This window comes from Triplophysa rosa, linkage group LG19 (assembly GCF_024868665.1).
Source record: "Triplophysa rosa linkage group LG19, Trosa_1v2, whole genome shotgun sequence".
NCBI classification, from domain to species: Eukaryota; Metazoa; Chordata; class Actinopteri; order Cypriniformes; family Nemacheilidae; genus Triplophysa; species Triplophysa rosa.
Genome location: NC_079908.1, coordinates 1,802,038 through 1,815,999, shown reverse-complemented (window position 1 = coordinate 1,815,999; position 13,962 = coordinate 1,802,038). Strand labels below are relative to the sequence as shown.

Here is a 13,962-nt window from a genome sequence, read left to right as displayed (position 1 = left end):
AGTTTTATTTCGTAGGAAGATAAGTTGTTAAGAAACAGACCAACATTTTTTTTAATGTTACAAGAAGATCGACTAATTATTCTGTAAAAAAAACATAAGAGTAAAGATGAAATAACATGATTAATACAACTAGAACGAAACATAATAACAGAACAAACACTTTTTTTTTTCAAATTCATTGCTGTCAGAAACAGAAAAACATCAGTAAAGACAATGACCAAATTGCAAGTAAAGTGTGCATATAAAAATTACTTTATAAAAATACTATGATTCTAATAAAAGCATTGCCCAAGCCAAGAAGAATTACTTCCACAACTTTGTGTTAGTTATCAGTATTAGATTCCCTACACAATATCTCCCTATAATATTTTCCCTATATTTTACATTACCCAACGTTTTATCTTTACTTCCCAAACAAAATACACGAATTGACTCAAAATTCTGTCATAAAAAAATCAAAATTTTGCCATCATTTACTCACCCTCAGGTTGTTCCAAACCTGTATACATTTCTTTGTTCTGTTGAACACAAATAAAGATATCTGGAAGAATACTTGCACCTGACAGTTCTGTGGGACCATTGACTACGGTAAATTATTGGATAAATGTTTTGTTTTGTTAAAGATAAGATATATAATAATATATTTTGAATGTAGGAAAGCAAACAGTTCTGGGACACCTTTGACTACCATTTTAATGTATTCTTCTATGGTAGTCAATGATGTCCAAGAACTGTCAGTTGCTAACATTCTTCTAAATATATTTCTTTGTGTTCAATAGAACAAAAAATGTATGCAGGTTTGGAACAACTTGAAGGTGTGTAATCCATGACAGAATTTTCATTTTTGGAAGAACAATCCCTTTAATTACTTACATTCACGTCCACCCAAAAACAATTAGCATACAATTAGTTGTATTAAATCCATGGCCTCTCTTTGAAATCTAGAGAAACAAACTGGCTGACAAGATTGCTACTACTTAAAAAGATAGGTCAATAAGACATCTAAAAGTGCTTTACACTGTAAAAATATTCATTGACATTAACAAGACAAAAACAAATACACTTCTTAAACACAGTCACAATTTCTGGAAAGATTTACAAAACTAGAGACGAATGCTGTGCTGGGCCTTACACTATGACCCTTTAGCAAGGCACATTAATTCATTTCATGTTTAAAAATATATGTGAGGATTAAACACTGAATTCACTCCTCATTGCAGCACCACGTCTTCTTAAAGGTGGCTACACAGTGTTGAAAAACCCCATCTAAAAGACAGAAAGGATGCAGGTGCAAATAACAAAATAGCACTAACCATATAATTATGCATAATTAGAATTACAAAGCTAATACAACTTTTGAAGGGTGTCCTCATTTTGGTTTTGAATATTGTCACTTTGTATATTGTTGGGTTCATGCAGTTCATGATTGTATTTTAAAGACATTTTTGTAACTATGGTGTCGGTTCGACGTGATGTCTAATATAAACTCTGGGTTCAGTAACAAAACCAGCTTAGCTTCACTAATACAGACCTGTGTGATGTGTGTAATTTTTCGGAGACTCTATTGACAGATATGTAATGTAATATACATAGCTACGTCTTCAGAGGTGTACTGTATAAAGACCTTACATAATGAAGCGTTATGTTTTTATTTCCTTAGAATGAGCTATTTCTATCTACATACACTGCAGGCCCCCTTGCATGGAATTCACCATGTTGTTTCTATAACCTTAAATAGAAAACTGCTCTACAAAGAACGTTTCGTAAAAACGTTGTCTCCTACGGCAAAGAAGCGAAAACATGACAACATCTGAGCCTTGTGTCAGCCTCCGTAGTGCTTCGAAAGGAAGGGGTGGAGTGAGCCATTGGTTGCAACTAGATGCTGCTAAATTTCAAACACTGGACCTTTAATTATAGGAATCTCAGAGATTGAGGAATTGTATTTTCAAAAATAAATAACAGTGTTTGTGAGGAAGCAAAACTGTTACATTTTAAGTAAATGTGGTATTTAAGTGCTGTGCTGCATAAGAGAAACATGTCACTTGTGCAGAGAAGCACATTTTAAATTAATTATGTGAAGGAAGACAACAGTTCAACTAAGTATATTACAGCAGTCAGCAGGCTTTATCTCTCTACTTACACTTGCAACGTTCTTGCATATCGGAAAATAAATTTGTGTTTGCAAGTTTAGGAAGTAGTAGCAGAAATTTATTAACTAGATACATTTAAATGACCTTATTATGAGCAGCTGGAGTTGAATTAATTGCAGTAAGAGGTTTAATATTTAAAGGCAGGTTGGGTGATCCTGTCCATAAACATTTTTTGTCATGTTGGCTGGAAATCTCTTTACATCCTGATAGCAATCGAGAAGTATAGTGGTCAAATAATATTTTTATAATTACATATCGTCTGTGAAAAGCGTAGGACCAAAAGACATTTGCCCAATCAAAACGTTCTGGCCGAACGCTGTGACTGGTCATGTGTACACTTTCAGCCAACTTATTTTGCATACAAAGTACATTTACACTTATTCATTTGGCAGACGCTTTCATCCAAAGCGACTTACAAGTAGGAGAGCATATAAACATTTTGTCAACACACTAAACAGTACCATCAGCTAAGCATACCACTGCGCACCCTGTTCACGCAGACATCATACGTCATCAGCGCGCTCACGTCCACTGTGTCAATGTAGGGAGAATGGCGGACAATCAGCAACAATCAAACTTTCCTGCGGAACCGACAACAAGTAAATCTACGAAACGAATGTCAGTTTTTTAAAAAACATTGATGAAAAAAAGTCTGGATCATGAAAGAAGAAAAACTCAAATGAACATTGGTTTTACACAATGGAGACAGCGCCGGCAGGCGAAGGGTCTGAAAGACGATACCATGGTTTCTCTCTTTCTTTTGGACACACGTGTCGATTCAGTAAAGGCACAAATATTTCTCTTCACATCCTCAGTACAACAACCCACAATTACAAAACCCTGCTGCTTCTCACCAGAAGAATCTCATATTCCAAATGTTATGCATTATGGTGATGATTGAAAGAGTCCAGAATAGTGGAGTTGGTGTTTTCAAAAAGCCACTGCTGACTGGGCATTGTGGGGTCACATGAGTTCATAAAAACCCTCTTTTCTGCAGCGTTGGAGTCTATACAACTGTTACTGATTGGGTGGTAGATGCTCTTATCCTGTGAACAGAGTGAGAGAGAAATCTGTAAGTGGCAAGCAAATTTCAAAGGCCCTCTGAATGTAAGTATTTCGCATAAAACACAGGGTCATTGTGTAGGGTCAAGTCATCGGCGGCATGGAGCCACCTGTACTGAATTCCACTTAACAGATCCTTGAGAAGTTGAGGTCAAGTGATAGGTTTGAAGTTATGTCAATAAGGTTATTGATGAGAAAGTTGAGATGACAATGTTTTTTTTGTAAAGTATGATATGAGTGGATTGTGTAATGTGCCAATGCAGTTGAAGGTGTCAATTCATGGTGATAAGGCAGTGGTTCTCAAACTTTTTTGGTCACGCCCCCCTTTAAACCCATAAAAAATCTTGTGGTCCCTGTCTTCGTCCATTCGTTCGTGTCTGTGCCGTGATCGCATTATGGGTGGAAGGAGTATGCTTATTAACAGGTGAACTGTGTTCATGTGTCTATATTCAAACAGTCAGTAACAGTGACAGGTTTTGGAAACGCTGTGCTGTACTCTTAACTCTTTCATTGAAGAGCCGGCTGCCATACGGTGAACTGAATGTGCTGTTTATACCCATTGCTCATTGCACAGAGTAGATGCCGAGAGAGGAGATCCCTCCACCAGAAAAGCAAGTAATGTACTTTATTAAAATGAGACCACATACTCAACACTCTGGAGTCTAGACAGTTAAATAATGTAGAAATGCACACATCATACCTTCCTGTATGACCACAACTGGTTGCCCCTCATGCCATGGCAGTCATAGAGTGTAACAGGGCTGTTATGGGACACAGCATCAAAGCAAACCTTCTTAGTGTGCAAAGGGTCTCCTAGCCGTAAATCTTCTCTCCAACCAAGTGTAAACACCTGTAAACGAGTTTATCACATTGTGTGTGCATCACTAACATTTCACATTCTGAACAAAATGGAATTGCATCTTGTAACCAAACCTTAAAATGGATCCAAATAATGTATGCAAAAACACACTATTACAGTATATCTGTTTTAATATGCATTACAACGTGGTCGTCGGAAGCACAAAAAATGTGGGTGGGTCCTCCTCCAGAAAAACCTTGAGTAAAAACGACGCCAGTTTACAAGCAGCTTCCAGTGGTGTGGTGAGAAAAACGTGTAACTAGTAGTTTTAGTAGTTTTTTGACTCGAGTTCGATTCCCCCTTTTGCTAATCTCACTCTTCGTCATTTTAACATCACATATCAGACCGTAGAGGCATTTATTTTCACTAAAATGAAAAAAAATATTTGAAAACTATTCAACTACTAACAGGTGTTTAATAATAAAGTGTATGGTAAGGTTAGGAGTAGTAGGGAGGTCTTTTGTCCCAGGTATCCATGTAATCATTTTAATTAATTTGATAATTTACACTATTTTTGTTGTATAATATACAACAATACTTTATTTACCTTGCTGTGTCGAAACGAAATGGAGTTTAATATATACAGTCTCTGAATGAGCCAGGTGACATGGATTTAAAGCGGCCCTAACACACGCGGTTTCTGCCAATCTCATATTAATCTATAGAGTAGTATTGCATACTTCGTATCTTTGAAGAGTATTTAGTTTGATCACATTTATAAAAGATAGATACAGCTGTAGGATACAAGCATACGGCGTGTGTGTGGGGGAGGGGTAGGCTGAACTAAAGCACTGCGCACCCATTGCCAAACAATCACAGACATCAGTTTCACTCACCGCATGCGGTTCATGTCCGGCATCTTTTAGCGCTGGTACGGCTCCATATATCAGTTTCAAACGATCTCCAAATCCAGCGTTATATCCACCGTTTATATAACATTCATCACCCAAATGCAGTGAACAAACAAACACCTGAACTTCGCGAACGTATGCTCTCTCTCTCTCTCTCTCCTGCACACAAGTGAAAGTGACGTGTGCGCATGCTCCTTCTCCTGCTCTCCTTGCTGCCAAGTGGGCGTGCCGTGTGCTTTTCCGGGAGAATTGTCCAATAAGGGACTAAGAAAAATTGTTACGAAACTGTTTTATATGTTCAAAAAAAACTTTCCAAAACCTGTGCGATCGCTGGGGGAGTGTATCGAGCACAGAAATACTACGTCATACGTCCAACTCGTTTTTTGACAAGTTGACCATGTTAAGCATGAGAAGACAGCACGTTTAACATTGTAAAGAAGTCAGAATGCATGACACACCGTTGCAGCACCCCTTTAAGGAAACAGCAGTGTGGAAGTTAGGCTGTAGCTAAAATGCGGAATGGAGTTTAATTTGTACGGACTTTAAATGAGCCAGGCAAAATGTTTTTGAGGAAGCAGAGGCGTGGAAGTCAAGGCTTTAGCTAAAACGCGAAACTGAGTTTAATCTATCAAGCATTCCTCAAGTGGAATGGATTTGACAGACGGTGCTCTGCTAAAAAGTGAGTGGGTCCTGTTCCACCCAAATACAATGGTTACGACGCCCATGCATTGCAATTATCCTGAGGTTTTTACCTGACCGTGGCTCCAGGTTAGCTCAGCATGTCCTTTCAGACATTTCTCCAAATGAATTGGGGAGCCAGAAGAGAAGTGTTTGCTTTCCAAGCAAAGACCACTGCCAACATTTCGCAACTAGAAAATAAACAATAAATTGTGTTTTTATGTCCATGATATTACATTTCATCTGTTATACTGCCTTGTTTTTGGGCAGCGGACCATATACAGTATAATCAAAAATGGATTTTTGCATTTTGGTAATGAGACATTTTGGTAGTTAAGACGTTGAGAATTGTCAAAAATCCTAGAAGGTAATAAATATACCTCTCCCCATGCTGCCGCTGGAGGTTCCACAGGTGGATAGTGTTTGGGCAAGTCCCAGGCCACCTCCGTCATGAACCATTTAAAGTTTCTGCAGTTCAGTTTGTTCCTTAGATCCCTCTGTATGGCCACATCACCAGCTGAGAGATGCCGATACTCTGGCCTTCGCTGATAGATGTACTCTGCATACTCATCCATCCACACCTCTGCCACACGCTTTAAATTCTACAAAAGATCATTTTGTTACTAAAGGCTCAGGTGCACAGATCTGACAAATGCCAGCAAACACAGATTTCTAAGAGCGGTTTCACGTTAGCACTTTTGGTGCGCACCCGGGTTCCATTAATGTCAGAGTTTGGTTCTTTGGATGATGTGAACGCTGTCTTCCGAACCTGGGTGCGCACCAAAAGTGATAATAAAGTACCTGCGAACTGTACCCGAGTCCGCTTAAGAAGGGAGGTCTGCGGTTAATGTGAACTCCAGTACGGTTTGCTGCTGCTATGAACACAATCGTACCAAATCACAGAAGTGAACCGCTAAATTTGAACGCAGTCCAGCGTATTCCCTCTGTTTCTCCCCGTGTTTGCCCCAAGGACTTCACTTCCCACGATCCTCCACGCTCCCTCACCTGTCCCTCGTTGGCGATCCCCACACCTGCCCATCATCAGCCTCATCATCTGGACACTGTTTATACTCAGCCTGTTCCTTTGTTCTTTGTCGTGTCTACCATTGTGTTTCATGAATGTACGTATCTCTTGGATCTGTATAATAAACATACCTTTGTTGGATTACACTTCTCGTCTGCCATCTGTGGTAGTGGTCCCCGTGACACATTGGGGGCAGGGGGAGCAATCGAACTAGAGTTCGGACCAGGCAATCAAACTAAATGCGAAACCATCCTAAATTGGCTGCTGCATTTAAAATAAACCAGTTGGTGTTGCTGTTGTCTGTGTTTGTTGGCGTCTGAAATACAGTGTGAAATACTCTTACGGGGTTAAATAAAGTAAAAGAGGGTCTGAAAGGTTGTGTCAAGGTTGGTAAGTGATGCTACTAAAGCACCACTGTGATGCGTTTTCACACTCACATACTCAGTGCGCAGTGCTTATGCAGTATACATTTTGCATATGTATGCAGCGCAGAAGTGTACTAATCTATTAAGTATTTACATATTCATTTTACTATGTATTTACATTTTTATTTATTACTATATTCATATTTTTTCAAGCGGTACCTATTTTTGGTGTGACCAGAATTGGGAGAAAAGGATTTGATTGCGTTGTGTCTCAGACTCTTTTTGTGTGATACTCCTCTGATTTCTTGTCAGACACCCCATTTTACTGTGTAATAGTTGCAAATGAAGGGGTCACGCACTGAATAAATGTATTTTATGTAATATAATTTTACTATTATGTGACACTCCTTTCTCATCCAGGCTGAGAAACTGTGTGCATGGGTTTCACAAGCAATAAAAATGGGAAAGGAAGAAGAGGCATATGTGAAATGCTTCCACATCTATTTAGTGCGTCCTGCAACTTCCAACTCAAGCATCATTGGTTACCTGTCACTGATGCTTTAAAACAGCTCTTCTCTCGAGTGATGTGCATACCCAGGTTATTACCATAGAGATACATGTGGACTGGATGCTGCAACTGGAATTGTCCATTTTTGTCTTATAACGTGGCCATAGCCGCGGGAACGTATTTTGAGCAGGGGGTGCTGTGATTTTTTTTATGACTGTGCCATGGGAGAGCCGCTTAAGTTTAATGTTAATAAATAACGGAGGCAAAAATTAGTTGCTGCCGAGAATAAAGAAGATCCCAGTGTGATTATAGGACGCAGCATAAAAACAAACATATAAACGCATGTATGTTACATGTATGCCTATAGCCAAAGCACAATCTGTTGTACGAAAACTAGCTGCGCGGCGGCAGCTTAACCACCCAAACAAAAACCATGGGCAAACCGGTCACGCGATTAAACACAACTGCATGCTGCACGGCAACAGCACAGAAATCAACCCGTAACGTTACATATTCTGCCTGTAGACCTAGCCACAATCTCAAATCAAGAAATAACTGTCTTACATTTCTGCTGGCCTGCATGCAAAACTCCGAAAGTGGCATTTCTTTCTGGGTTGACGCTGCTGAAGTCCTGCATGAGGTAAAAAAGTCTGAAATTCGTTTTTGCGCCATTTGGAAAAGACCGCTCATGACATTTGACCTTCACTAACGCCGTGACGTCATTAGACACTTGCGTTGTCATTGTAACAGTAACGTTATTAAAGCAAAAACAGTGACGTTATGTTTTCAATGGATATTAGTGAATAGACGCATTAATAAAATGTATTATATTTATTTTTGATAAAACATTTCATTTATGGAGTGTCTATCTACACAGAGTAATGTTACAAATAGCCCGCCCAAGGCAGCAATGCTTTTTACTCTAACCGAAAATAGCTGTATTTTCTTTGGATTAAGTAGAAATAGTAGTTAGATGCTATTGATACTTATAAATAGTGGCAAATAACGTTACTTTACCCTAAACTTTATGAATACATTTTTTATTGAAAACAAATGTGAGAGTTTGATTAGAACCCCGGCCTCCTGTGTCACACTATACAGACTTTACACCTTACACCACTGCAGTCATTGTTCAGAATGAAGTCGTTCTTACATATTCTCTATTCCAATCACATATTGGTGGGCGGACCTGGTGCAAATAGTCTCTGCCTTTATTTATTTATCTTTCACACTGTTTCAGTTTTTCTTTTTGCTTGATGCCAGGGGGTGCTGCAGCCCCCGCAGCACCCCCACTTCCCGCGGCTATGAACGTGGCTGTTTAAAGTAAATCTGGCGAACGGAGCAAATAAAAACGTCATTTTATTTTTATCTGGAGCGACGTGTTATGTGGCGTCACCCTTATTCATGGTTGTTGTAGTTCTTGTACTGTTACCCTGCCTTAATTGTGTTAAGGTGTGTCTTGTTAAGTCAGGTCAGGTTCTTTTGTATAGTGTACCTGTTGGCTAAGTCTGTTCTAGCCCCACTGGCACCGTTAATGCATGCTCAGTGCCCCCGGTTCCGTACGGCATAACATTACAACACTCAACATCATGTTATTACGTGGTCATTTGGCAGCCCATATTGTGTCCTTCCATTTCAATCACAGCCAGTGGCTGCTTCTCTCAGCAACAGGGGCAAGTTCTTTGACTACCCTCTGTTGGGCCTGTCCTATGATCCCGACTTCCTTAAGCAGCCTTTTAGTGGAATTGGAAACAAAGCCCACTTTCGCTGTCCAGTCCCGATCTTCTGCCTCCGCTGCCAAGTTGGCATACTGGAGATTCTATCTTTCAAATGCTTTATTGATTGCGCCTCTTCCCAAGGTAGTCAACTTGACTATGATGACTGTCCTACTGGAGCTGGACCACAGAACCATATCCGGCCGCAGATTGGTCGCTGCGATTTCCAAGGGGAAAGTAAGTCTGTGGTTTAAGTCAACCCACATTTCCCAATCCTTGACTATATTCAGCAGACATGAATCTGGGGATAAAGGGTTGCCTTTTTAGCGAGTTAGCTTGAGCATTTTGGGGAATGGTATTTGCTGCAACTCTCTTGGTCTCTAGTGCTGCAGTCAAGCACTTTAGTACTTGATTGTGGCGCCACGTGTATCTCAACTGTGTCAAGCTCTTCTTACAACCCACAAGAATATGTTTAAGGTTTGCTGGAGCTGCACATACCTATAAGTGGCAGGCTGGATCCTGTCCACACCAAACATGCAGATTTGTTGGTGAGTGCAGCACATCATATCGTAGCTCTTAAGATAAAACTTAGCCTGTTTGTTTTCATACTCCACAGCTCACACCAAGTGATTTTGCAACGTTCAGTGCTTTCCCACTCCATCCAGCAGCCTAGCTGGGCTTGAGAGACCGCTCTGGTGCATCTACTTGCTTCCTCTTGACGCCGTACCTCCACCACCACCAGGTATCCTGTTCCTTTGGTGTAGCTTTTCGCTATGTGGGTGTGGTTGATCCCATACCAAGTCCCCCTCTGCCATATTGAACTTGTCCCACAATGTTCCTATGTCTGAGGGCTGCCTTCGCATCTGCTACCGCTGTTGCTGGGTTCCATTTCCTCCCTGTTGCTACTGTTGGAGCAGCATCTCTTACACAGGGATCACAGGATTCTTTGAGTGTCATCTCCAGCCTTGTTTTGGTGCATTTATACTCCTCCACAAGGCTTGAAATGGGAAGAGAGAGAGCTCCATTCCCGTACAGCCCTATGTTGCTAAGGCATCTTGGTAGCCCAAGCCATTTCCTGTTGTTTACTCACCAATCTCTCTAGGTTCTTGGCGTGAGACACCGTGAGTTTATACATTGAAATTAGCCAAATTGGAAGCACCAGAGTTTCAGCTTCCCAGGAAGAGCTGTATTATTGATTTTCTTGAGTCCACTGACAGTCTCTTGGCTCTTGCCGAATACTTGTTCCACCTAACTGGCGTCTTTAAGGTCTGCTGTGTACCACCATCCAAGGCTTTTGATGGTCTTGTCCGTGACCATTGGGGTGGGTTCGTCCATTATAAAAAACCTGTTGTTGGTAAGCCGGCCCTTAACAATAGAGAATGTGAAGCTGACGTCACGCCCTATGTTGCATGTTGCAGTGGCGCCGCCATCTTGGGAGGATCGTACTCCACTGCTATTATTGTTTTGATATGTACCGTTACTTGTTTTGTTTGATATATGGAGCAATCGAAAGTGAAAGAACCAGGGACTTTTCCTGAACGACTCTTTGTAATGCTATTGCATTTTTAGCAACAAGACCGACCTACCATAGTTATACTTCCTACTCAAACAAGAAAGACAAAACACTGCATTGAACGCACTAACAGCGATCCTCCCAAGATGGAGCAACATTCAACATGCCGTGACGTAGCTTCCCATTCTCAATAGAAATGCTGCGGGATTTGCTGGGTTTTATCTCCATTTGTACCCAACTAATGTTCTCCTGGAGCTTATCCAGCAGCCACTTTGTACATGATTTGGTTCTTGTGATGGTTGTCATGTCATCCATGTATGCCCTGATTGGAGGTAGGCGCAACCCATTTTTCAAATGCTCTCCTCTGACCACCCAACGTGATGCCCGGATTATTATTTTCATTGCCATTGTGAAAGCCAGCGGTGAAATTGTGCAACCTGCCATTATGCCAACCTCCAGCTGTTGCTGTTGTGGTGGTACTATCCTGTGTGGTAATACAGAATTGGAGATCATGAAAGTATACCCTAATCAGCTTTGTTACCTGCTCTGGAACATGGAAGAAGTTAAAGGCTGTCATGGCTCTGCCTCACTTAGTCATGTTTTTCTTGGTCCTGTGGCAGAGTCATGACAAAGCCTTTGGTTATGTGTAGTGTTACTTTCGTCAACGAAAATTATGACTAAATGTGGTCGTCAATGAACCTTCATCACGTGACGAAAACGAGACGAGACGCAACATAAATGCTGGTCATGTGACGATGACTATAATTAAATGTATAATGCAATATTGTTGACGAATAAAAACGAGACTAAATGTGGTTTACAAAATAAAAAATGTTACGGTCTTGGTCTGGTCTAGGTATTTTTTGCACATGGGTTGTATTGTTGTTTGTCGAGCACGTGGATAGCCGGTGGCTGATTCCGTGCTCGGTGTCTGCGTGTCTCTCCCCGCCCCGTGTCTCCTTAGACTTCCCCGCACTGGTGAATTTCCACTCCACACTCACACGCCTGCTGCCTCATTACTCATTTAGCACTCGTTCCCAGTAATTGCCCCACACCTGACTTTCCTTACATCTCGTTATGTTTCCCCTATATATTCCCTCTGTGTCTCTCGTCCGTTGTCTGACCGTTGTTCTCGTAACCTGTTCAGACTGACCCAGACGTTGCCGCGGCACGTCTGACGAAGTACTCTATCCTAGTCATAGTCACAGTCTTGTCTTGTTCTATTTCTGCTTACATTGTCTGTCGCCTCGGTACATCCTTGTCTCCCGATAGCTCCCGTGGGCGTCCAGTGCAGCTACGGCCGTCGGCTGCCAGTGGTTTCCCGGAGGATTGGTGGTCCTGAGTCTCGCTAGAATCCACTTCCGGATTCCCAACACGGCATCCGGGCTGAGTGAGGTACCCCAGCTCTCAAACCAACTCGTCACCGCTGGGTCCCCATCCTTTGTCCTGGCCACCGTGCCCTACTCCCTCCGGGATCTTCTCTTCTCACCACCGCGAGCGTGGGCCGCTATTGCAGCATCCACGAACTGTATCACCTCTTACCACCGCGGGCTGAAACGCTCGCGGTCGGGTTTATACTATCCTTGTCTGCCGTGTCCAAAATAAAGTTTGGTTTTCACCGCATCTGGGCCGTCTCTGTGCTTCATTCATGACAAAAAACTATGCTAAAATGTCTCTTCATTTTCGTTGACCAAAACGAGACGAGACGAAATGTTATAACGTTATTTCGTCTGATGCATTAACCTAGATGCGGAGCGGAATCCTGTTATTTAAATGTCATCTGGCTGTTCTGCGTGTCTGAGTGAATTACGTGCACAGTTTAACATACAACACGAGTGATGGTCGAGGATTTACTGTATCTGTGCTGCACTGTATGAGGATATGAACAAATGAACTTCATCTCCACAGTTGCTCTGAGAGTTTATTTTAGGAGCGTTTACTGTTTGAGTGAAGCTATCGGCAAACACAAAAACTCAAGCGTCTTCCCAAAGACCCGTCAAAATAAAAGTCCTGTTAAACTGAACACTCAGACAAAAAATACTTTAGTGAACTATAGTATTTGCTATTGAAAATTGTAGTGCCCTTGTAGTAAATTGATAAACACTGTATACTATAGTAAAGTTCAAAAACACGATAGTATCTAAGAATTTTACTGCAGTTTACTATAGTATACTACAGTAATTTATGTTGACAAATACTATATACCACTATTGTATTGTAAAAAAGGAAAAACACACAAATGAGAAAAATTAAAACAAATTTAGGTAGTGTAAAAATTATATGGCCCTAATTAATCCATCTGTATGTAACATTAATGTCTTTTGTCAGTTACCTGCCTTTTCATGATGAACTGCACTTGCATCATTTTTTTTTAATGATGACAATAGACGATTTATACTTGTGCTCCTACTGTCTGGCCTGTGCTACCAAACTTTAAACCTCTCTAGCTCCAGTGCTATGTGCAAAAAAGTCTGCATTAATTTACTGCATTCTGTATGCTACTACAGGGCACTGAGGTAACCTTCCAGTTGACTTGCGAAATCACTTCCATTTGTTTTATTAATAAAGGATATTGGACTGGGTAATGACAAATACTTTGATTTTAAGTCACACAGCAAGAAAAGGAAAATTTGTATAGGAAAAAAGATGCATCGAGAATCGTTTTATCATCACATCTCTGAATCGTAATCGAATCGCATCGTGACGTGCCTAGAGATTCCCACCCTTAAATTTAAATCAGAGCGTCTTCCGTGTCTGGAATGGATGTACTCTTGAGTCTACAAGGTAACAATAATATAATAAGATAACCTTGTTTGAAATGGGTTTGGCTAAAAGAAAATGTTGGTTTCATCTATACTACTAGTACTGAAGGTACTGATACTGTATTGACTGGATTAAATAGAATGGCATTACTGAAAAGAGACTAATATACAATTTTCATTGACTACTAGACTAAAATGTCATCAGTTTTCGTCGACTAAAACTAGACGAAAATAGTTATGGATACTTCTGACTAAAATAAGACTAAAATGCTCAGACCTTTAGTCGACTGAAACTTGACTAGACTAAAAAGAGTATGAACGTGACTAAAACTAATACAAACTAAAATGACAGCTTGACACAAAGACTAGACTAAAACTAAAATTCAAACAGGATGCCAAAAACAACACTAGTTATGTGTGGAGAGAAACATATTATTGTCCTTTTGACAATAATATGCGTTCTCTCCAGTGTCTT

General features: G+C 40.7%; 1 protein-coding gene across 2 annotated transcripts in view; it reads right to left on the bottom strand.

Moving 5' to 3' along the window:
• Window positions 1-6: 6 nt before the first annotated feature.
• galnt10 (UDP-N-acetyl-alpha-D-galactosamine:polypeptide N-acetylgalactosaminyltransferase 10 (GalNAc-T10)) overlaps window positions 7-13,962 on the bottom strand; it is a 47,755-nt gene continuing 33,799 nt past the window's right edge. For both annotated transcript variants that reach the window (XM_057361058.1, XM_057361059.1), the window contains exons 9-12: window positions 5,981-6,202; window positions 5,675-5,791; window positions 3,913-4,062; window positions 7-3,196 (exon numbers count right to left, since the gene is read on the bottom strand). In XM_057361058.1, coding sequence (XP_057217041.1) covers window positions 3,029-3,196; window positions 3,913-4,062; window positions 5,675-5,791; window positions 5,981-6,202 — 657 coding nt within the window. In that variant the 3' untranslated portion in view covers window positions 7-3,028. The remainder of the gene's footprint in view (window positions 3,197-3,912; window positions 4,063-5,674; window positions 5,792-5,980; window positions 6,203-13,962) is intronic.